This window comes from Ursus arctos, unplaced genomic scaffold (genome assembly GCF_023065955.2).
Source record: "Ursus arctos isolate Adak ecotype North America unplaced genomic scaffold, UrsArc2.0 scaffold_10, whole genome shotgun sequence".
NCBI classification, from domain to species: Eukaryota; Metazoa; Chordata; class Mammalia; order Carnivora; family Ursidae; genus Ursus; species Ursus arctos.
In genome coordinates, this window is record NW_026622764.1 from 58,305,545 (window position 1) to 58,330,581 (window position 25,037).

Consider the following 25,037-nt stretch of genomic DNA (forward strand, 5'->3'; position numbering starts at 1 on the left):
CACTCCTTCCCAATGCCAGGGCACTGGCCCCATCTTCAGGGTGATCAGCAGAGGTTTCTAGAACACTAGAGTGTTAGTGCAGAAGGAGCTGCTTCCTGCACTGAGTTCTGCACAAAGGAAGGCAGTCTCTGTTTGTAACCAGAGTCTTTCTGAGCCCTGTAGAGGCAGGAGCTGCGTTTCTGAAAACTTAGGCCCAGAGATCCGTGGCTGGGCTTGTTTCCCGTACTGAGCACAATTGTTAACAGCCACTTGGACAGATGCACAGAGAACTGAAACAGGACCCGGCAGAGGCCAGGTTTAGTGAGCCTGGATTCCCACTTGAGGCCTTCCATTCTTTCTACTGGGAGACCAGCCAGGCTGGACCTACCCGCTAACCTGCGCTGCCGGGCCAGCCAGGCTCCAGAGCCTCCTCAGGCAGGTGCTCTGGGAGACGCAGGTGTGTTTGGCACTAACTGGGCACCAGCGGGCAGCGCTGATGGGCTCATGGGCTTGACTTGGTTCCGATTTCCATTTTTAACCCTTCCAAACACCTGTGCGGCACTGGAAGCAGCCACCTTCTCAGGGACCCAGCCTGAGTCAGGCTGCCAGGCCTGGAGGGAGTCAGGGTACTGTTCGCTCCCAGAGTTTCTCTCGGAGCAGCCACTGCCCTTTGGGGTTCTCGGTCTCATGGTGGTCCTCCCCCGGAGACGCCAGGGGCTCCAGCGCAAAGAGTTCCGCATCCCATTCCATGTCTTCTCCTGAGAAGCTGAAGAGGATCTGTCTGGGGCTCCCCAGGCTGGAAGGGAGGAATGAGGCAGAGGGTTTAAGTGTGGCTTGGCTGGCTGCACAGAGCCGCGATGCTCTGATTCACTATTCCAATGGGGACCCTCAGATGCTCCCCAATGCTGGGCCTTGTAGAGGCCAAAGCAGTATCGTCACGGGGGCTGGCTTTGAACTGGAAGGATGGACGATGAGGGCCGGAGCCTGGTTTCAGTATGTCCAGAATACAGTCCATTGTTATGGGAGGAAAGCTATTTAGAAAAGCTCCAAACCCATTGGAGTTGAACGGCTCTTGTACGATCAAAGGAAAACATGTGGTTGAGCCCAGATACACCCTTCTGTTGTGAAAGGGGAGGTCCCTACAGCGTGACCTGGGTTGCCCAGAGCAAGAGAGCACTTACTGCCCTGAATGAGTAGGCCGCAGGAATTTGGGGGCTAACAATGGTAACCAGTCTTGGGAGAGCTGGATCTGGAGGGAGAAAGGCCTTTGGTAGCAAGGTGGCCAGGAGGGGCCCAGCCGATGAGAAGTTCTCCGTCTAAGTCAAGCCAAGGCAGGGGCGTCTGATTAGTTTGGTGTTGGTTTCCTCGTGGTGCCACGCCCCCCTCAACCCCAAACGCTCATTAAAACTTCGTAGCACACAGCTTGTCCGTGGCACAGGGCGGGTGGCACAAAGCATGCGGGCTACATAGGCCTGAATGAAAGGTGGGCAGATCCAGAGCTGAAGTGACAGTGAGGAGTGGTGACGGCAGTGAACCAGGCTGGAGTGTAAGCATAGACCAGGAAAAAACTCCCTCCCCCCAAAATATATAAGAAGAATTTGGGGCATATAGGATGGGGGCTCGAGGCCCCTTAAGAACCACCCCGGGAGTCTGGAGGACATGGAAACATCTTGGTCGTACAACTTGGTCCAAGCACTTACTCTTTTTTGCAGGCCTTGGGCTTGAATTTCAAGGTGTTGAATGCCCCTTCCACAGCCTTGGGCAAGTAGATGGGGTGCCTCTCGAGTCTCCTCTGAGTGCCAATGGTCCTGCACTCCATGGTCCTTCGCAACTGGCTGTCTGTCGCGTGCACGGCGTGCGCAGCGATGTCCTCAGAGTGCCGGCGTGGCGCCCGCAGGATCCAGTTGCAGTGCAAACTGTGCTCCCGGGAGCTGGTGGCCACTGCAAGAAAGAAGCAGGCGTCCCAGAGATTAGGACCCGCCATCAGGGAGGAACAGGAGAGGGTGGCTTGGGCTGAGAACCCACAGTAATGCATAGAGAGCGCCATGGATTCTTGGAAAGGCTGGGAAAGGCAAGCAGCGGGGACCATCTGCTCTGACCCTGCAGTGACGGTTAGGGATACAGCTGAATATTGATGGGTTCATGAAGAATAAGGATGCAGATCTGTGTACTGACTTGGAAAGATACCCACGAGGTACTGCAAACTGTGAGGTGAAAAGAGCAGATGACAAAAGAGCAAAGAGAGCCTATTTTCCACATCCTCAGTGGATTTTGCTGGTTTTCTGCCAATGTCCTGGGTTTCCTTGGCCGGACTGTCGAGAAGAGAGCTGGCTTCTATCTGGGACCGAGGGGCTGCAGTCAGCGGGGAGGGCGAGCAGATGCCCCTACAGGAAACAGTGACCTTGGGGAGTGGGAGTAACCTGTGAAATTCCACCAAACCCAATGAGAGCCTACCTTTCACAGATACAGGTCTTGTGAGGCCAGACCAACTACAAACCACAGGGATGTAATTTTTAATCTTTTGAGCAATAAGTAAAACACTTAACAATTTTTTAGTATTGGTCCCTTATTAGCTGATCCCTCAGTCACAAGAGCCAGTAATTCCTGAATAAAATCGTCATCAATGACAGCAAGGAGGGCAAGTCAAAGATGAAAGAAACGGATGGTCAATAATGGAATTGAAAAGCGGGCTGAATTCATGAAGTGGCCGAATTGCTTGCTTTCCACCAGGAGAGAGCCAGTGACACAGGCTGGCAAGGAGAAAAGCGTCAGCCCCCGCCCTCAGCTCGCTGGGTCCCCTCCTGCCCTGGGCATCATCCTCAGAGCGCTGATTGTGAGGCCCTCAGAGGGCGCTGAGGGCCGAGCAGGGACAGAGCGGATGAAGGGTCAGGCAGGTCCAGCAGAGAGTACCAAACTAGCTCAGGTAGAGTCAGAAGCCAGATTTTTAAATGTGGTTTCTCTGCTCCTTTTTCTTCTTAAAAAAAAAAAATGTGATAAAATACAGATAACATAAAATGTACCAACTGAGCCATCTTTCAGTGAAGAGTTCAGTAGTGCGGAATATATTCCCCCTGGTGAGGGACGGCTCTCCAGGACTCCTTCATCTTGCGAGACTGAAACTGTCTTCACACCCATATAACACCCGCACCCCCCCCCCATCCCTTTCTTTAGTGCTTAGTCTCCGCTTTGGCCAGTGGACCACAGGAAGGAGTTTTTGTCCAAATAGGGCCGTGAGTGTTGTCGGGTAGGCTGGGTGGTGGCCGCAGGGACGCCTAAAGCAAAGGGCCCCCAAGGAGAAGAACAAGCCCTGGGCAGGGCTCTGCAGTACGGATGTGAGTTTCCCTTTACTAGGATGTGGGGTTCCTGGTCGCTCATCCGACACCCCACTCCAGAGACCGCCACCCGCCCATCTCCTGCACCCCGGCGAGCACTCACCATCGAAGTCCACGTCCTCATTCGGAGGCTCTGCCTCGGCAGCCCGGGGCCGCTTCTCTGTCTCCAGCTCTGCAATGATGGAATCAAAGAAGGCCATGGCCTCGGCCACATCTGCGCTGAACTGGGAGTATTTCTTCAGGGTTGCTCTGGGCTAGATGGGAAGGGCAGGAAAGAGCACTGTGTGAGCCAGCCTCCGAGCACCCGCACACAAGCAAGCCAGCACAGCCAGAAAGACCGCAGCGTTGCTGAAACAACGTATGTGAAGTTACGAATTTGCAGAGCTTAAAAAGCCAGTTTAAATTAGTGCCCTGGGGAAGGAGGGCAGATGCTCCGTATCCACACTTGCTGTGGGTCCATGGATTTCCAGTGACCTCAAGGAGAGACAAAGACATAATAAGATCTACCTAGTTCTTACTCAGAGACTGTTTTTGATCCTTAGGCAAAATACTTAGTCTTCCTTTGTGTGGTGATGCGCGCCGAGTGTTATACGCAGCTAATGAGTCGTTGAACGCGACATCAAAAACTAACGATGTACTGTATGTTGGCTAATTGAACATAATAAAAAAATAAAATATTTAGTCTTCCTTTGGCCGTTTTCCCCGCTGGTAAACACCCAGTTAGGTGATCATGGAGCTCCTTCGGTAGGGAGGAGATGCTCACAGCAGGAAAGAAAGGACAAGATAGACTGGAAATGCTCTGAAAGAGCTGTCAGGACCTAAAGTGGCCAAACTTGGGCTCAAGTCATGGAATGGACTGAGGAAAAATTAGTATGATTGCTTGAAAAGTGTAAGAAATAATAAAATATGGAGTTAAAAAAAAAAAAAGAGTCTACTGAGTGCCTAACCAGGTTCCAGGCTCTGTCCTGATCTGGTCTTCTTCATGATCTCATTCCTCAGCACCACTGTCTTCACAGCCTCCCACCAGCGGTCTCGGGGACTGACGTGGAAGTTCAAGCCCGTGGTGGACCTCCACGGAGAACTCTTCAGTGAAAGGCCCAGAATCAACGTGTGGACCCACAAACAGCTGTCTGAGGAATTTAGGAGATAGGAGAACTCAGGGAGGAAAAGAAGGGACAACGTGCATTAACTTGGGCTGTTTTGACCCTGTGTAGAGTTATTTTATTTTATGTGAGCATTTTTATTTTATTTTTGTTTTATTCGAGTATAATTGACACACCATGTGACATTAATTTCAGGTGTACAATGTAGTGATTTGACAAGTTTATACATAATGCTACGTTCGCCCCAAGTATACCTTCCAGCTGTCCCATTACATCACTATTACAGTACCTTTGACTGTATTTCGTATGCTGTGACTTTTATTCCCATAACTTATTCCTTCCATACCTGGAAGTCGTGTCTCCCACTCCCCTTCACCCATTTGGTCCAACTCCCCATCCCTCCCCTCTAGCAACCATCAGTTTGTTCTCTGTATGTATAGGTCTGTTTCTGCTGTTTATTCGTTTGTTCTTGTTTCTTTTTCCACTTGTAAGTGGAATCATAAGGTATTTGTCTTTCTCAGTCAGACTTATTCCACTTAACATAATACTAAGTCCATTATGTTGTCTCAAATGACACAATCTCACCTTTTTCATGGCTGTGTAATATTCGTGTGTGTGTGTGAGCATGCCCCACATCTTCCTTATCCATTCGTCTACTGATGGACACTTGGATTGCTTCCATAATTTGGTTATCGTCAATAATGCTGCAACGTGCATATGTCTTTCCAAATTAGTGTTTTGTGTTCTTTGGGTAAATGCCCAATAGGGGAATTATTGGGTCATCCATATAGTACTTCTATTTTTAATTTTTTGAGGAACCTCCATACCATTTCCCACAGTGGCTGCACCGATTTGCATTCCCACCAACAATGCACAGGAGTTTCTTTTTCTTTACATCATGGCCAACACTTGTTGTTTTTTACCTTTGATTCTAGCCATTCTGATAGGTGTAAGGTGATATCTCATTGTGATTTTGATTTGCATTTCCCTAATGATGAATGATGTTGAGCATCTTTTCATGTGTCTGTTGGCCATATGTATATCTTATATGATTGATTTTTCGGTATTAAGTTGTATAAGTTCTTTATACATTTTGGGTATCAACCCTTTATCAGATGTATCATTTGCAAATATCTTCTCCCATTCAGTAAGTTGCCTTTTCATTTTGTTGATGGTTTCCTTTGCTGTGTAACAGCTTTTTATTTTGATGTAGTCCCAGTAGTTTATTTTTACTTTTATTTCCTCTGGCCCAGGAGACATATCCAGAAAAATGCTGCTGCAGCTATGTCAGAGAAATTACTGCCTGTGCTCTCTTCTAGGATTTTTATGGTTTCAGGTCTCACATTTAGGTCTTAAACCCATTTTGAATTCGTTTTTGTGTATGATGTTAGATAGTGGTCCAGTTTCATTTTTTTTTATGAAAAAAGTAACAATTTTATTTGAAGCATAAATGTGGCAAGGTATATGATTTAAATTATACTCATACTTTATCTTAAATACAATGGGAAGTTCTTTTTTTTTTATTTTAATGATTTTTTATTATATTATGTTAGTCACCATACAGTACATCCCCAGTTTCTGATGTAAGGCTCGATGATTCATTAGTTGTGTATAACACCCAGTGCACCATGCAATACGTGCCCTCCTTACTACCCATCACCAGCCTATCCCATTCCCCCATCCCCCTCCCCTCTGAAGTCCTCAGTTTGTTTCTCATAGTCCATAGTCTCTCATGTTTCATTCCCCCTTCTGATTACCCCCCCTTTCTTTACCCCTTTCTTCCCCTACCGATCATCCTAGTTCTTATGTTCCATAGATGAGAGAAATCATATGATAGTTGTCTTTCTCTGCTTGACTTATTTCACTTAGCATTATCTCCTCCAGTGCCGTCCATGTTGTAGCAAATGTTGAGAACTCGTTCTTTCTGATAGCTGCGTAATATTCCATTGTATATATGGACCACAACTTCTTAATCCAGTCATCTGTTGAAGGGCATCTCGGCTCCTTCCATGATTTAGCTATTGTGGACATTGCAGCTATGAACATTGGGGTGCATATGGCCCTTCTCTTCACTACGTCTGTATCTTTGGGGTAAATACCCAGTAGTGCAATGGCTGGAACATAGGGTAGCTCAATTTTTAACTTTTTAAGGGACCTCCACACTGTTTTCCAGAGTGGCTGTACCAACTTGCATTCCCACCAGCAATGTAGGAGGGATCCCCTTTCTCCACATCCTCTCCAACAATTGTTGTTTCTTGCCTTGTCTATTTTTGCCATTCTAACTGGCGTAAGGTGGTATCTCAGTGTGGTTTTGATTTGAATTTCCTTGATGGCTAATGATTTTGAACATTTTTTCATGTGTCTGTTAGCCATTTGTATGTCTTCATTGGAAAAGTGTCTGTTCATATCTTCTGCCCATTTTTTGATTTGTTTATTTGTTTCTCGTGTATTGAGTTTGAGAAGTTCTTTGTAGATCTTGGATACCAGTCCTTTATCTGTAGTGTCATTTGCAAATATATTCTCCCATTCCGTGGGCTGCCTCTTAGTTTTTCTGACTGTTTCCTTGGCTGTACAGAAACTTTTAATCTTGATGAAGTCCCATAAATTCATTTTATCTTTTGTTTCTCTTGCCTTTGGGGATGTGTCACGAAAAAGGTTGCTTTGGCCGATGTCGTAGAGGTTGTTGCCTATGTTCTCCTCTAGAATTTTGATGGATTCCTGTCTCACATCAAGGTCTTTCATCCATTTGGAGTTTATTTTTGTGTATGGTGTGAGATAGTGGTCAAGTTTCATTCTCTTGCATGTAGCTGTCCAATTTTCCCAGCACCATTTATTGAACAGACTGTCTTTTTCCCACCGGATGTTTTTTCCTGCTTTATCAAATATTAGTTGCCCAAAGAGCCGAGGGTCCATTTCTGGGCTCTCTATTCTGTTCCATTGGTCTATGTGTCTGTTTTTGTGCCAGTACCATGCTGTCTTTGTGATCACAGCTTTGTAGTACAGCTCGAAATCCGGCATTGTGATGCCCCCACTTTGTTTTTCCTTTTCAACAGTTCCTTGGAGATTCGGGGCCTTTTCTGTTTCCATACAAATTTAAGGACTGTTTGTTCCAGTTCTTTGAAAAATGTCCTCGGTATTTTGATCGGGATAGCATTGAAAGTGTAGATTGCTCTGGGTAGCATGGACATTTTAACTATGTTAATTCTTCCGATCCATGAGCATGGAATATTTTTCCATCTTTTTATGTCTTCCTCAATGTCTTTCAAGAGTGATTTATAGTTTCTAGAATATAGATCCTTTACGTCTCTGGTTAAGTTATTCCAAGGTAACGTATGGTTTTTGGTGCTATTGTAAATGGGATGGATTCCCTAATTTCTCTTTCTTCGGTCTCATTATTCGTGTATAGAAATGCAACAGATTTCTGAGCATTGATTTTGTATCCCGCCACGGTACTGAATTGCTCTATAACTTCTAATAGTTTGGGAGTGGCTTCTTTTGGGTTTTCCATATAGAGTATCATGTCATCTGCGAAGAGAGACATTTTGACTTCTTCTTTGCCGATTTGAATACCTTTGATCCCTTTTTGTCGTCTGATTGCTGATGCAAGGACTTCTAGTACTATGTTGGATAATAGTGGCGAGAGTGGGCATACTTGTCGAGTTCCTGATCTTAAGGGAAAGGCTTCCAGCTTTTCCCCATTGAGAATAATATTTGCAGTAGGCTTTTCATAGATGGCTTTTATGAGATTGAGAAATGTACCTTCTATTCCTACACTCTGAAGGGTTTTAATCAGGAAAGGATGCTGTATTTTGTCAAATGCTTTTTCGGCATCGATTGAGAGGATCATATGGTTCCTGAGTCTTTTCTTGTTGATATGGTGTATCACGCTGATTGATTTGCGAATATTGAACCACGCTTGCATCCCAGGTATGAATCCCACTTGATCGTGATGGATAATCCTCTTAATGTACTGTTGGATTCTATTAGCAAGTATCTTGTTGAGGATTTTGGCGTCCATATTCATTAGGGAAATCGGTCTGTAATTCTCCTTTTTGATGGGGTCTTTGCCTGGTTTGGGGATCAAGGTAATATTGGCCTCATAGAATGAGTTTGGTAGCTTTCCTTCTGTTTCTATTTTTTGAAATAGCTTTAGGAGAATAGGTATTATTTCTTCTTTGAATGTTTGGTAGAATTCCCCAGGAAAACCGTCCGGGCCTGGAGTTTTGTTATTTGGAAGGTTGTTTATCACTGACTCAATTTCTTCATAATTAATTGGCCTGTTTAAGGAATCAATTTCTTCCGGTTTCAATCTTGGTAGTTTATAGGTTTCCAGGAAGGATTCCATCTCTTCCAGATTGCTTAGTTTATTGGCATATAGCTGTTGATAAAAATTTCTAATAGTCCTTCCAATTTCAATGGTGCTCGTCGTGACCTCTCCTTTTTCATTCATAATTTTAATAATCTGGGTCCTTTCTCTTTTCTTTTGGATAAGTCTTGCCAGCGGTCTGTCAATTTTATTGATTCTCTCAAAGAACCAGCTTCTAGTCCTGTTGATCTGCTCTACTGTACTTCTGGTTTCTGCTTGATTGATTTCAGCTCTAATTTTGGTCAACTGCTTCCTCGTGCGTGGATTAGGCCTGTCCCTCTGTTGCTGTTCCAGTTTCTTGAGGTGAGAATATAAAAACTGCATTTTAGATTTTTCTATTCTTTTGAGTGAGGCTTGGATGGCTATGTATTTCCCCCTTAGGACTGCCTTTGCAGTATCCCATAGGTTTTGGACTGTTGTATTTTCATTCTCATTGGTCTCCATAAATTGTTTAATTTGATTTTTGATTTCCTGGTTTATCGAGTCATTCCTGAGCAGGATGGTTCTTAGTCTCCAAGTGTTTGAGTTTCTTCCAAATTTTTCCTTGTGGTTGAGTTCCAATTTCAGAGCATTGTGGTCGGGTTTCATTTTTTTTGTGTATGTTTGTCCAGTTTTCCCAGCACCATTTATCCAAGAGACTGTCTCTTCCCCATTGTATATTTTTGCCTCCTTTGTCTTATATTAATTGACCTCATAACCATGGATTTATTTCTGGAGACTGTATTCTGTTCCATTGATCTATGTGTCTGTTTTTGCGCCATATGCAGGCATTTTTAAAGGGGGATGGTATTAAAAGTGAACATTAAATTACAGGCTGGAGTGTTGGGAAATAAAATGATGACATCTGTATGTACATAGAAGATCTTGGTGAAAAGTATGCATTTCGTACTACTAGAAAACATTTTTAAGTGGAGAGGGTTTTTTTTTTTCCTTTTATATCTGTAAGGTGCTTTCTTAGAGAAAATTTTGAAGAAGTACAACATACACCTGAATCTTTTGTGTTAAAAGTAGAAAACTATCCACATGGACTTATCCCTCCCCCCTCACAGAGCCCACTAAAATGAAAGCGGGAGGGCAGAGAGAAGAAAACCTAATGACAGAGGAAGGGAGAGGCCATCAGTAAAAGACATATTTCCAAATCCTCTTGCAATGCAAAGCAATTGAAGTGGGGGAACTGATGTGAAAGAGCAGAGGGACCAGCCTTCTAGAATATCATAGGTTGGGGAAGCAGCTAAAAAGGGTACAATTTGACCCTTGGGAACCAGAAATGCACCAGGCTTGGAAACACCGGGTACACAAAGGGTTGGGAGTGGGGAGCAGGACTGAAACCAGAAGGATTGGTTGGCAGACTGTATGAACACAGCAGGCCAGGCCACCAGGCATCCTTCCTGCAGGCAGACGACAGGAAGGCCCATCTCTGAAGGCAGGTCACGATTCTTCTCCTGCCTGGTTTTTCTCAGTGGTCCCTTTGCCTTGACTGTCTCATCTGGCTGACTCCTACTCATCCATCAGGATGAGCTGGGTCAGCTCATATTCTCCAGGTAGACCACCCTCTCCTGGACTGTTCCCTCCTTTAGAGTCCATGGTCTTCAGTCCCGAACCTAATTCTACTATGACACTTATAACTTTAGAAATTTTTTTGTGAAGTGAAAGAGAGGGAAATAAAGAATGGAGAAAGCCACACAATCTGGACTGAAGCCCAAAGGAAGGATGAATATTATTTAAAAGGGATGCAAGGTCTGTAGGTCTTTGTGTCTCAGAACCCATGGAAAGGGTGCCTCTGAGTCCCTGACTCAGCAACTTCCATCAGTGTTTGGTTTAAAGCAAGGGTCTCAGTCTCACATGTGGGCATCACACTCCTTTTCAAAATTATCTGAGCTGCCCATTCCTCAGTGTCTCTAGGAAATGGACTTTGGCCAGCAGCTCAGAGCAGCCTGAATCCTTTGCTTCCATTTATTAAAGAATTTAGAAAAGAGTCAGCTTTGGTATCTTAACTACCAAAGGCTCCAAAACCAACAAGACCACAATCATTAGTTCTGTTAACAGGAGCCCTTGACTGTGGCCTCTCATAGATCTCAAAAACCCAGAATCTCCTCAAGTATTATCCTTCAAGGATCACATTTGCAAGTTAAAAAATAAATCATCAGCATATATATTACCACCTTAGCCACTGTACTTTCTGTCCACTAAAACTAGTGGACAAAGGCCCTTTCAGCCACACCCTTGTTGGTTATTCCAAATATTCAAGTATATTGTTTTTTTCCAAAGCCTCAAGCTTTAGTATTGGAGACTCCGGTCTCCCTCGCATACCTTGCCCTTTCTACAAGACTGAGAAACAATTGCCTTCGAGGGCACCTTGTCACAGAAGCTCCTTAGCACCAGACGGTCTGCTCTTCCAGGTGCTACTTCTGGGGTCTCAGCTGGGCAATCCAATACATTACCATTATAACACTTGCTTCCGCTGAAAGAACTTGTAGATCCTGGTGCTCTGGAGAATGAGACATTGGTGACATTATCTGTGGCTGACCCATATATACCTGTGTGACCAAGTCTTACCCCGAGGGAGAGCTCCCCCCACTTGCCCCAACTGCCTTTGTCAGTTCCCCCCAAACCCTTCATGGAATGAAGTAGGGGCATAAATAAATGCAAATGAATAAACAATTGCTTTCCTTCCTTCCTCAGCCCTGCCTTCCTTCCCTGCAAATGAAAGCAGCATCCCTTAAATGAGGCTGAGATCCTGGCCTGGGAGACAGGGACGGTGGGCCCTCCCTCATCCCTGTCAGGGGGGTTCCATAACAGGGGAGCCCAATTCCAGCTGGACATTGTGCTGCTAAAGAATGTCTATCTACGTCTGGCTCTTTCCCAGACCAGTTGGGTCAGATAATCAAGTGATTCTAATACACAGCAGTGGAGAGCCACTGCTCTATGGGGGCCCGAGCATGGACGAGGGACAAGAGCACCCACAAATCCCCACCTCAGGGTCTGATTTAGGACAGAAAGCTTAAGTACCAGTCTTATTCCCTGGCTTTGCAAGGGCAGACAGGAATGTCTCTTTCAAGACAAGGACACAAGGACAGGACCCCAGGGGACAGAATACAGGTCACTGAAGAAAGAGGACAAAACCCCGGATTTCAGGGCCCAGACTCCCTGAGTCCTTGTGTGCCTCCTGTTACGCAGCACACGGGGAGCCAAGCAAAGGGACTCCATCCGCCCTCTGCTCCTCTCCCTGTACCAATGGGGGGGTTGAGCATCCCCCACTGGGGTGCACTCAACATCTACCTTTCCCTCCCAGTCCCCAGACTTGACCTAAACCCCCTCCTGGGGAGGCACTCCCCCGGGCTTGTATTCATGCATCTTTTTTTGCTTTCTGGGTGTCGTGTTTGGCATTCATCTCTGCTAGGCTACGCGGTGGGTAGGCGCCAAGTTTCTTGTTTATCTCTCCATTGTTTCTTTTTGAAAATATAAGCAAACATGAATTTATATTTGTGTTTCCCCACTTTCTTAAAAAACAAAATGTAGCCTACAAGATATAGCTGTGCACATTGCTCACTTCACTCAGTGTATCCTGAGGATTACTTCCCAGCAGTAGACAGAGACCCTCCTCAGCCCTGGTAACCTTGCATGGCTCTCCATTGGGCAGACCCACTGTCAGAACAAACCACAGTCCCCTATCGTCAACTCTTTGGCTTCTTTGTAATCTTTTGCTATTCAAGTTAGTCCTTAATGCATATGCCGTTTTGCATTTTGCCAATAATACCCTAGCTTGGGGTAAGCTTCTAACTGTAAGTACTCTGCTCTCTACGTATATGCTTGATGGAAAGAATGGGAAGCATCAAGCCATCTGGCAAGTCAGTCATGTAGGATTTGGTTAACAGAGTCTCTGCTGTACTTTATAAAAGTATACGTTTACATGTCTCCGAATGAATGCTGTGGTGGCTTTCTGAGTCCCAAGGCTAAGCTACACGTCTGGGCCTTTTCAAGTCCTGGTTTAAACCCAGGCTGATTCCAGCTTTTGTTTGTTTGTTTGTTTGTTTGTTTGCTTTGCCTTTCCACAGCTTCTATGGGCCTTTTCCGCCTCCACGGCCACATTCTCTTGGTGCCTAGCATAAGAGAGACAACAACCGAGGCTCAGGGTTCAGGCCGCAGGCTAATATCACAGGACAATCTACTTCATAAGGAGGTAGTTGTACAAGAAGGGACATCAGGCGTCCACACCCTGAACTCAGAACTCCAGATATAAGAGGATTGCTTATCACTCCCACTCTTGACTTTTTTCTAGCCCAGAATTTTTTCACTACTTCTTTGGACAGCTTTCCCATTGCAACTGCTCAGTCCCCTGTTTCACAGGCTCGTGTTCCTTCACTGTTGGCCCCACAGCAGCCCTGGGGAGAAGGCACGTGGGCTCGAAGCATCTGTATTGCATTGCCTGCTCCATTCCCATGTGCCTTTCACATGTAACCTTCAGTAGCCTTGGGGTTATCATTTTCCAAGCCTCCCTGTCCCACCCCCCCTCATGTCAGGCCTGGGTCTCAGATTACTTTTCCTCTTGTGTTTTCTCCAACCAAACTCTACTGTATTTCTCATTGTCTTTTCTGAGTCCCCCAGTGCAGTTTATGATATTTTTTTGCATTTCACATCACCTGCCATCCTGCCCGGTTTCACCTGCCATCTGGGTGCCTGGGTTTCTCCAATTTGTTCTTTTTCTTCTAGGATCTGCCAGTGTTTGTCTGCAAGAGGTTTGGTTTCTACAAAATGAACTTTCAGTTGGAAACAGCAATATTGTGGCAGAGATTTAGGGTTGAGGGGGGAACATTAGAAACCCACCCAGAGCCAAGAGGACCACCACTAAACATCTACCCTCCTCTCACTTCTCCTACTTGGGCATCCCGTCACCTCCTTTGGAAGGCCAGCCCCCATGTCACCGCCTCTCACTGCTGCAGACAGACCTAGGCACATCTTGTTTATGCGCACATTCTGACAGGGGTGGATAATCCACTCTGGCACGTGATGCTCTGTCCTCGGTAGCCCCACACTAGACCAGCCATCTGTAACCTCTTCTTTGGCAATGCTTTGGCAACTAACACTCACAGATAAGACTCTTGTGATAGATGCTCACCGGCCTATGTGAGACAGGTTGTGGGATTTACACAACTCCCAACATGCTGATTGAAATTCTACCTGTTTCTCTGCCAAAGAACCTCAACACACCAGTGTGGTTCAGACAGTGATGCTGAGGATTGCAGCTTGAGACAATGGGCTGTGTCAGGGCAAACAGACCGCCTTTTCATCTATGAATGCTAGCTACCTATTTCAGCGTCTGGCATGGGGTGGTAATTATTCACTGAGCAAGTGAATATATGCTGTATACATGCGATTACCCAATGCTTATATTCTCCAATCAGCTTGCATGTTGCTAATGTATCCTTTTGGATTGAAGTTGGCAAATGTTAAGAACTCTGTACTCCTTATTTTTATGGAGTACTGATAATATTCTGTTGAGCAAAGAGTATCTAGAAATATGAATGTCCATATATTGTGATAAAATTTCCAGGATCAGATGTGGGACTAGTCGGGACTAGAGAGATCATTTTTCCCTTGGATCATTCAGCTGTGTGAAATTAAATGCAAAACAGCTCAAATTTATCCACAAGCAATTTAATTATCATCAAAGAAAAAGAGAGAGAGAGAGAGAGCTTTTGAGGACAAACCCTAAAAGCTCTAACACATCTTCTTTGCCTCCTGCCATCCTTGGAATGGATATTTAAGACCAAGTCCAAGGTGATATTTACCTTATCCCTTTTATATTACAACACCTAAGAAAGTGCGTACCCATAACTGAGTGCGAGTTTGTGAAGTACGAATGGGAGTTTAGGAAACAAGGACCGAAGCTATAAGAAACAAGCAATTTGGGAAAAGGCATAGTCATTGGAATTTAATTACACAAACACAAATACCCACATACAAAATTTTAACAAAATTTAAGCTAAATGGTACACTTGCCTGAACTGAAGAAAAAAAATGGTGAAGTCGACAAGAGAGCTGAGAAAATCAGCCCAAAGAGATAAAAAGATGGAAGAAGTTTGTCACAAGCTCTAGTATAACTCAAATTTGGCGTCACCTATCATACCTAAATATTACAATCATCTTGGAAGCATAACCACACATCTTCTGTCTTTGATCTTAGAGATTGGAGACTCATGGGTTGATAAGCTTAGTCTTTTCCCTCCCTGCTTTTTAATCTTAAGGCCACTATTTCTTTTGCCTAACTCCTCACCTTACATGTCATCGAAGAGATCATTCCACTTTAACAAAACACCGAGTGGAATAAATTTGCTCACATTTATCAAACAATTAGAAGCCTGATTCCATTGAATTCACATCCTGGAAACATAGTATAAAACCTATCCATGCGATAAGGGAAACATCACAGTCCAGAGATAGAAGGGATGAATTTGTCAATAAATGATGTTGGGAAACTTTGCTACTTGGGGAAAACTCAAGTTGGATTCTCACTTCCCACTTCCTGTCAAAATACACTGCTGATAGATAAAAGCTGGGTTTTTAAAAATGGAACTATCAAAAAAGGAAAACACTGGCAAACACACAGCTGATCTTGAGACATAGGAGGGCTTTCTAAGCAGGAAAGCCATGGAAGAAACATCAAAGACAAAACGGGTGTCCTTGACTACATACAATCAGTAGTATTTATACACCAGAAAATGTCAAATAAAATCAAAACACACATAATAACTTGGAGAAAATATTTTTAGCACATGTGGCAGACAGGGTACTCATATTCTTACTATGAGTCCATAGAAATAAGAAATCTTTAATAGAGCCAAAAGAAAAAGGTAGAAGACATGAACGGGCAATCGATTAAACAAGAAGTAGCATTGGTTTGATAAGTTAAAAGGGTCATTCTTTGCTCAAGCAATAATCAAAGAAAAGTATATGAAATAATGCAATTTATTACATTGTGAACTTTCTAAATTAAATCAATACTAGGTGCTAATAAAATGCAGTACAAAGTGTTTTCTTATTCACTGTTGATGAAAGTGTAAATTATGTTTCTGGAAAGCAATATGTAGAAGAATCTTTAAAAATGAATGATCTTTAAACTTTGCCCCACTAGTCACACTTTTAGGAATCACTAAACATACCTTACAGAGCAGGATGTGTTTGTAATTCTTCACAACTACTTAAAGAATGTGAGCTGTTACATTTTTGCCATTAAAACTTCAGTTTTCAAAAACAAGTTAATGAGGTGGGAAAGAATCCACAAAATATAATATGAACTGAACAGAGATTATAAAAAAGTACATGGTGTAAACCAAATTTAGTAAATTCATACATACACATACATCAGGGTTGTCAAATTTAGCAAATAAAAGTATAAGACAGCAGTTAAATTTCAATTTCACATAAACAATGAATAATTTTTTAGTATAAATATATACCAAATATTGCATGGACATAATTACAGTAAAAACAATCCATCACTTAAATTCAAATTTAAATAAGCATCCTTTGTTTTAGCTGACAACCCTAATATACATCTATGCAAATATACAGGAAATAAATGATTGAAAAAGAATATACTTAAACATTTTATAGTGATTATCTCTGGTAGGATTCTAAGTTATTTTTATTTTATTTCTTATACTTCTCTGTGTTTTATAAATTTTATCTAATATAATTTTATCCAGAATTTTTTTTTAAGTTTACCCAAAATGTCCTTTTGATGGTGAACTCTGATCCATTACATGTTGGATATTTTAATTATTAGGATATGATTCCATATGAATGTGAATATACTCAAACTATATTCTACTCCACTAAAAAATAAAATAATTTTCCAGTCAGTGAAAACAACAGTTTTACTACTCTTCCAGATCTCCCACCAAACTGCGTAAGTTTTCTTCTTAAACCTTCTTAAGGGCACCTGGATGGCTCAGTCGGTTAAGCGTCTGCTTTCAGCTCAGGTTATGATCCCGTGTCTTGGGATCGAGTCCCGCATCAGGCTCCCTGCTCAGTGGGGAGCCGGCTTCTCCCCCTGCTTATGCGCGCTCGCTCGCTCTCTCTCTCTCTGGCATATAAATAAAATCTTCTAAAAAAATAAAATAAACCTTCTTAAATTACAGTTGGAATTTCTCAGGTTATTGGTTTATTGAATGTCTGCTATGTGCCTGGAGCCATGCAAGAGGTTGGAGATAGAAAGATAAATAAGACACAGTCCCCGCACTCAATGAGTTCATGGCCAGCAGCAGAACTAACAAATGAACAGACAATTACAGTGCTGGGTGCTGGCTGCTAAGTGCTGAGATGGGGGTCAGACACAAGGAGGGGAGGAAATCCACTGTCTTATATTGTGGATGTGAAAAGCGGCTTCCTAGGGAAATGCTTTCTCTGCTGTTAAAAGAAGTTAGCCAGGTGAATGGGGTGTGGTGGAGAGAAAAGGGGAGGAGGAAGTATTATTTGTAGGCTGAGCAAACAGCACGTGCCTGGAAGATAGATTGGGGAATGTAATTACCCATCTTGTGGTCTGACTGAGAGGGGCTGCAGGAATTATGTGCTTTGTTATCAATCATCATTATACTGTTTGTCGTCTTGTGGAGAGCTCTGCCAAGCAAAATAGAAAATTCTTTGCAGCTCATATTGAATTAGTACAGCCCTTCAACTCTGCAAACCAGAGATAGGCCAAGTGAGAGAGACTCTCCCAGTAACTAATGCTCCAGAAAACCCGCATTTTAATATCACTGTGTTTGCACAAAGCCTCCCCAGCAGATCTGAAAAATAATTCCCAGTGGTGTAAAAACAGATCTAGAATCTGCCTTCTATCCCATATGAAATTATATATGCATATTATACATGGATGATTTGGAATCTTTTTAGATGAGTTAGATTCTGATTCTCCTGCCATAGAGGAGAAAGAATCTTCTGTTTGCTATTGACATGGTCTTATATGATGAACCAAGATTGGATGGCCTTAGTAGAAAATTGATTCTGAAAACAAACTATTGCCAGAATAAAACTAATTTAGATAAAAATCAATCACTTTTGGCAAACATTCTCCAGAATTCCACTGGTTCTTTTTAAACCATTGTAGCAGGTGAATTTCTTTAGCAGGGCTGGGGTAGGGCGGGGTGCAGGGACGGTGTGCATTTTGTAGCCAGTTCATCTAGGCAGACATATCAGGAATCCAAACTGCTCAGAATTAGATGACCCAAAAGAGAATTAATAATGTTTTCTTCTGCCTGCGGTGGGTGACCGATATACCTGGCTTCAAAAAATGTCCAGCTCAAACCATCTGGGCAGTGTTCCGTGGGGTACTGCAACCAACCTATGCTAACTGACACTCTGGTCAGAGTGAGCATTGTTTCAAACTCTTCGTCTTCACCAACCATCAACACCCAAGCTGTTCCCCTAAACAGAAGGAAGGAAGTTCGGACACATGCAACAACATGGAGGAAGCTGGGAAACATGCTGAGTGACAGAAACCAGTCACAGAAGGACAAATACTATAGGATTCCACTTATCTGAGGTTCCTAGAGTAGGCAAATTCACAGAGACAGAAAGCATAATAGAGATTACCAGGAGGGGGGGGAGCAGGAAAATAGGGAGTTACTGTTTCTTGGATACAGGCTTTCTGTTTGGGGTGATGAGAAAGTTCTGGAAAGGATAGTAGTGGGCTATACACCATTGTGAATGTGCTTCATGCCAGTGAATTGTATACTTAAAAATGGTTAAGATGGTAAATTTTTTAAGATTATTTTACTTAAAAAGACTTCTATATTTTAAGAAATAATCAGACCTTTTATAAAAAACATTCTCCTAATTCCTAAATGAAGTATTTTATAGCCTCTCTGACCTCTTAATGGATTCATTTTCTAATGTACTACTAATACATTTCATAAAGTGTTCTAAAAATAGAGTAAGGCTTAATAGTCTTTTGGATGTAGTACTAGGGGCTTATATAAACGATCATTTGGAAAAATTCATGGAAGACTAGTGTGAAGAACTCTGGTTATTGTCTGACAATTAACAATTTGAAAGATGTTCAGTGTTACACATTTTTCTCTAAAAGAAATTTATAAAAAATCATCCAAAGAGAAACACTTAATTTCTTAAGAATTCATTAACTGTGATACACTTCATTACCCATAAGCTGGGGACATTAAAAAGCACTCATTTCAGGTGCTAAGAAGTGCCCTGTTGAAAGTGGTAAAATTTATGTTATGTTTATTTTACCACACACACACACAAAAAGCTGAAGTGGGTGATGAAATGTTCTAGAATTAGATAGTGGTGATAGGTTGCACTACTTTGAATATACTAACAACCACTCAGTAATATACTTTAAAGGGTGAGTTTCATGGCATGTAAATTAAAGCTATTATTTCAAAAAAAAAAAAATCCAAGCTGAGAGAAGCAGTCTTTATGAGGAGTGGAAAGATAGAAGTCAAATATCCCAGAGCCCCTCCCAGCAGCTGGAAGAAATTACCTTAAGAACCAGGCGAGGGGGGAAACAGGCTGAGGCCAGTCATGTCCCAGACAAGACCCCAACACAGATTGCAGAGGGAGCGACTTGCTTTCCAAGATGCTGAGATGAGGGAGGCAAATAGCAGGACACACAACAGGATAGCTTTCTACTTTTCACAGACACTTTTCTCTCATAGGATTCACTGTATCTTCAGAGGCTTTCGACAAAGATCGTCAGGAGGGTGTGTGGTCCGTCCGTGCCTCTGAATCTGAATTCTCTGCGGGGCCCGGAAGGGATGGAGAGCAGGTGCGTACCCGGGTGCCACAGCCTGGGCCCTCACTAAGACGCAGCACGGGCTTGGCGCAGCAGGGCTCTGAGAAGTCACCACCAGAAACGGGGTACTGGTTTATTGCCTTGCTTTGCCACAAGCGTGACCACCCAGGAGGACAGGGACTTTGACTCCCTCGCCAGTTCCTGGCACACACCCTGTTCCTGCCAACAACAAAACATGTTGAGGAAGGGAGGGAGGGAGGAATGGAGGGAGGAAGGACAAATGACGTATCTACTGATGCGTCGTTACTTAAAAATCACTGAGGGCCTTCCTAGCTACATCACACCTGGTTCCTGTGTCAGGTCCCATGTGAGAAATTCTGGAACTTGAAGCTGGGAAAAATCTCACTTCCACTAACCAAGGGGTGTGGTTCTTCCTCTTAGACAGAATTTTAATACGAGTCCGGCTCTCTTTTAAAGGGTCGCTTGCAAGAGGTACGGAGCCGAACTAAAGCTCACCTGTAGCCGCTGAATTAGCTCTATGATCTGCAGGGTATTTTGAGTGTTCTTGATTTTCTGTCGATGCTTTATTCTCTTCCGATTGTCCAGTTTCTGCTGCTACTTTATTCTGCTGGTAGGTGGCTCGTCTCAGATACTTTGTGGAACGAGTGAGGAAGAATGAAAACGTGTTTCTGTTGAAAGGGTTTGAAGATAAAATCCATCCCCTTGTGAAGTTCCCACTGCAGCTGAGCTCACACTGTTTACCCAGCTTTCTTCCTAGTGCAAAAGTAGGCAATACACACTCGGGGTCTCGGGGCTGCAGGGACCGAGAGTAAAAATAGAGTCCGAGGAAGCCATGTGCAGGGAAGGTGTTGAGATAGAGGGAAACTGAACTCGTGGATAGTGGAGAGGAGAGAGCTTGATGCCTGCCTTCAGGACATGCTTTGGGTCCGGGTCTCTCCCGCACAAAGGGAGCCCAGGCCATGCCGCCTCCGTGTTTCGCCCTTGCACTGAGTCCACACGGGGTAGGAAGCGGGTACCTCCCAGCTGACTCTCCCTGGCCTGGGTGTGCAGGATAAAGCAGCCTGCTTGCCTCATCCTGAGGGGCCCCTCCCCCATCGGCAGGTATCTGACAAGCTCAAAATACATTTTCTGGTTGAAATCACTGTCGCTCCATTGACAAGAGCGTGAGCTCTGGCACAGTGCAGACCCGGTTTCAATCCTGGCTCTTTGTCAGGCGCACACCTTACCTAAATCACTTCCTGTCTCTGAGACCCAGTCTTCTCATCTGTAGCCTGGGGCTGGCACTCAGCGTGTTTCGAGGATGATGAGAAGTCAGGAAAAACTGCTGATTGTTCCCGGACTGTGCCTGGGCCGTGCCGAGGAGCAGGGGTGGGGTGTGTGGAGGAGATGGGCCATGTGCCTCATCGCGGGCAGGAACACCCAAGGTGCCCATGGCCGGGGGTCGGGTGCCTTTGCCCTATTGGTTCAGAAACTCTGTGGTCTAGGACAGGACCCACTTCAAATGTGCTCTCCTTCTGCCACTTGAATTTTGCACCATGTTAGAAATTCTAACACCGGAGCATCTAAACAATGAGTCCCAAACTACAGCTCATACGCGATGCTGACTCAAAAATCCTCAGATGTGGGGGTTTTGTTTTGATTTCAAAATGTTGCAAACTGTGTGTTTCGTTCATTTGTGTAATGACCTCCTATTTGGAGCCTGGCCAGGACCTCCTCTGTGCAGGGGCCCAGGAGGGCCTTCCCACATCCACCCCAGGCTCGCCTCCCTCCTGGCATGTCCTCACTTTCTCCTCGCATCGACCCACATGGGTACTCGTCCCGGCTCTCTTCTCTCCAGGGCCTGGGATACCAGACCTTTTGACACCCTGATGTATCATGCCTTAGACACTGTCAACATTTCAGCAGGTCCTACTGGAATGCCTTACCAGGGTGTGAGAAAATGTCAGTCTGGACCCCGTAGTGGCTTGTGAAATAAATTTAGTGTGTCATGACCAACATGAAAAACAACAAAAAAAGAATAGTGTCGAGTATTTTGAAAAAATATCAGAGTACCAAACAGAGAATAAGAATAAGTATATCTCATGAAATTTTTGTTTTGGTTGTATTGAATAAACTAGGTCAGTTTCTAAAATATATTTCTTTTTTTTTAATTCAATTAGCCAAAATACATCATTAGTTTCAGATATAGTGTTCCATAATTCATCAGTTGCGCATAACATGTATTTTTTACTGAAAGTTTTAAACAGAACAGCCTAAAAGCCATTATCTTTCCAGGAAAGAGAGACAGACAGGGGCACGTAAGTTCTGTGGCCAGGCCAGGGGCTGGTATTCGTGGGAAGAGTCAAGGTCTCCAGGGTGCTTTGGTGCCCAGAGAACACTGCTCACTCCCTACATGGAGGCCGGCTCTTCTGTGATCTGTACACAGAAGACCAGACTTTAAAGTTTATAAAGCATTCATAAGTGACCAAGAAGTATTCACGGTTGCACTGTGGGGATGGAAAAATGTCAAAGGTGCTGTTTCAGCTTTACCAAGCATACCAAAGTCACTGCCGAGCAGTGCACCAGGCCCCAGGAGGATGTGATCAATGCTAGAACAGAGCGGTGTTTAGACTAATGGGAGAGAGGGAGAAAGGCAATTCCATGGAGGACTGTACTCATTCCCTAGGGCTGCCACAGCAAAGTCCCACCCCCTGAGCAGCCTGGAGGCCAGAAGTCTGAGGCCCAGAGCTTGTCAGGGCCGTGTTCTCTTGGAAGGCACTAGGGGAGGATGTGTTCCAGGCCTCACCCAGTTTCTAGGGGGTCCCCGGTGCATGGCACCCAACTCCAGACCTCGCCTAGTGATCCCCGCATGCACGCTCATGCGTGTGTGTGTGTGTGTGTGTGTGTGTGTGTCCGTCCCGGTTTCCCCTTCTTATAGGACACCAGTGTTGTCAGATTAGGACCTCACCCTAATACCCACAATCAACTCAACTAATTACACCTGTAATCAGCCTAGTTCCAAATAAGGTCACCGTCTGGGGTACTGGGGGTTAGGACTTAAACCTATGATTTGGGGGAGACACGATTCAGCACAACTGGGGAAGGAGAACGAGGGCTCAGGGGAATGAATGGTGTTTGCCCGAAACCTGAAGATCAGCAGGCATTTTCTACCAATGCAGGAAGGGGATGACCTTCCAGAAGAAAGGAGCTCTCTGGTCCCCTGCCCCTCCCACGTACAGAGCAGGCCGCCGCAGGCCACCTGGCCAGCCAGACGGCCCCGTGGTGTCTCAAGCACACGCAGCATCCAGCTCTTTATTTAGGAGCGAGAAAGGAGAGCGCTTGTCTGCCGGTGACGAAGAAGCCTCCAGTACCTTCCATTTCAGAGTTAGTAAGCACTGGAAGACCTACTATGTGCCAGGTCGTATCACAGCCAGGATCTTGCTTTCCCCTCACGGGATATATTCTTATTTCCGTTTCTATGCTACAGAAATCGAGGCTCAGAGAGGCCAACTTAACCTGACAAAGGTACACAGCTGGCAAACACAACTAAAATTTAGGTCTTGGTCTGACTGACATCAAAGCCATTTTAAAACTTTTTTCTGGTTACATCATGGTGAGAGGCTTCTCCCGAGGAAATGCGCACGTTGTGTCTTTCCACAGGGCCAGAGTGGGGTGCTCTGGGCTAAGTTCTCCCTGTATCTTCAGACAGCTGAACTAGGAGCAGTGCAGGGAGGAAGTGACCTAGGCTTTGTAAAGAGAGAACTGCATTTTTTTTCCAGGAAAATGTAATGCCTGGAGGGAGTCTAACCAGACCCAAGAACCCCAGGATATCCAGCTAGGAGGGAGTCCAGAACCTATTGCAGCCCCTTCTGTCGTGGGAAGTGACCCCGAAGGAAGGGTGCTGGCCCACAAATCTACAGCTGGCTGCTCACAAGGTCGATTCTGGAACCCTAGAGTAGGTACTGGGACACGGACGTACTTTTGGAGTCAATGTGGTTATTTAAACCAATCCCACCTGGGATAAAATGCAGACAGTTGAAACCAGTCGGGGGAGGCCAAGCCCTAGAGATCTGATCACCGGCCAGTCCTTCAACGGTAATGGGGCCTCCACAGCCCACAGCACGTTCTGCGGAAACAGGACTAGGGAGAGACAGCTCTGCTGTCCAGGCATCAGGGAAACAATTGGTGGGAACTTAAAACAGCCTCAAACCTCAGGCATTTGAAAAAAAAAAAAAAAAAGAAAAGGTTGAGGCGTGAAGGAGGGAATACCCGAAGGAGTCAAAGGTCCTGTCAAACAGGTTCCAGAGGCCTAGCTTGCTCTTCCCTGATACGGAGTCTCTCCCACCTTTCCCTGCGGCCTGAATCGAATGCTCAAGGGGAGATAATGTGTACAGACACCGGCATAAGTAGAAACAGCGAGATAACTGCCTGGGACTTCTTGCACTAATTTCCTGCTTGGTCTGTCTGGGCTTGAAGCCTCCAGTGCCCAGCACAGCTGTCAGGCAATCGCCTTGAAGCCACAGGCGGTCTCGAGGCTGTGCCCCAGTCCCCAGGATGCCTGGGCCCAGCCCACAGATGGAGCACAGCCTCCAAAGCTGTTGGGCTCCGGTGAAGCTGAACACCGAGGTACTAGCAAGCATCTCGTTCCCGGGAAGATTGCATGTCTCACTGGGATTTCCAGGGGCCACACGAGCGTCATCTCATCCACCAAGCGGGAGGTAAGTGACAAATGCGATGCAAACGCAGGGCAGCCTGACCCCGAAGCCGCCGCCCTCCCTCCAGGCTACTCTGTAGCTACCACCGACCGCTTCTTCCCAGGGCCTCCTCCCAGAGGGGAAGCCACTGGGGGTCGCCACCCCCCACCCCCCCCACCCCCCGCCGAGCCGCGGGCTTGCACGGGAAAGGGGCCGAGCCAAGGTCCCACCCGGCACCCGAGGCTCGTGGAAGAATTCCCTCTGAACTGTACGTCTGCACAGCACTTACCTTTCCTTCTTTGGAGGCGCACCGGCCGGGGGCCTTTCCGCGTGTCCCGGGGGACCCCGGGGGCCGGGAGCAGGGAGCGGCGAGGCCCGGCGCGCGGCGGGGCTTCAGGTCGCTGAGGCTGCTGAGGTACTTCTTGCGCAAGGCCAGCAGCTCCTGCAGGTACTGCAGACAGTCCTGCGGCCGCGAGTACATCCATGCGCGGCCGCCCTCCGGCTGCAGGTAGCACAGGCTGCTGTCCATGCTGCCGCCGCCGTACTTCTTCAAGGACTCGCTGAATGTCTCCCCGTGGTCCCCGACCACGTACATGGAGCTGCTGCGGATGAGCCTCACGGCGGGGCTGGCGGGCTCGGAGCCGGGCCCCGCGGCCACCTCGGCCTTCCTGTGCGGCCCGGAGTTAAAGATGGAGTGCAGCTTTCTGAGCATAGCGCTCGCCGGCTCCGCGTGGCCGCCTCCCCGCCGCGGGTGCTGTGCCACTTGATCTAGCTGCGGGGAGAGCAGCCAACACGCCCGCCTTCTGCCAT

The 25,037-nt window shown here is 45.5% G+C and overlaps 1 protein-coding gene across 1 annotated transcript; it reads right to left on the reverse strand.

Moving 5' to 3' along the window:
* Positions 1–600: 600 nt before the first annotated feature.
* On the reverse strand, positions 601–24,939 carry CUNH13orf42 (chromosome unknown C13orf42 homolog). The gene is made up of 4 exons (XM_026493213.3): positions 24,513–24,939; positions 3,415–3,558; positions 1,680–1,920; positions 601–775 (listed from the first exon to the last, which is right to left on the reverse strand). Exons 1-4 carry the CDS (start codon positions 24,937–24,939, stop codon positions 601–603), a joined length of 987 nt encoding a protein of 328 aa, XP_026348998.3.
* Between the last annotated feature and the right edge of the window lie 98 nt (positions 24,940–25,037).

Coding starts and splice junctions, on each gene's coding strand:
- CUNH13orf42 (XM_026493213.3), bottom strand. CDS start 24,939: ATGCTCAGAAAGCTGCACTCCATCTTTAACTCCGGGCCGCACAGGAAG. Junction 1,921..3,414: donor TGAGGACGTGGACTTCGATG/GTGAGTGCTCGC, acceptor TCTTTCTTGCAG/TGGCCACCAGCTCCCGGGAG. Junction 776..1,679: donor CCCAAGGCCTGCAAAAAAGA/GTAAGTGCTTGG, acceptor CCTCCCTTCCAG/CCTGGGGAGCCCCAGACAGA.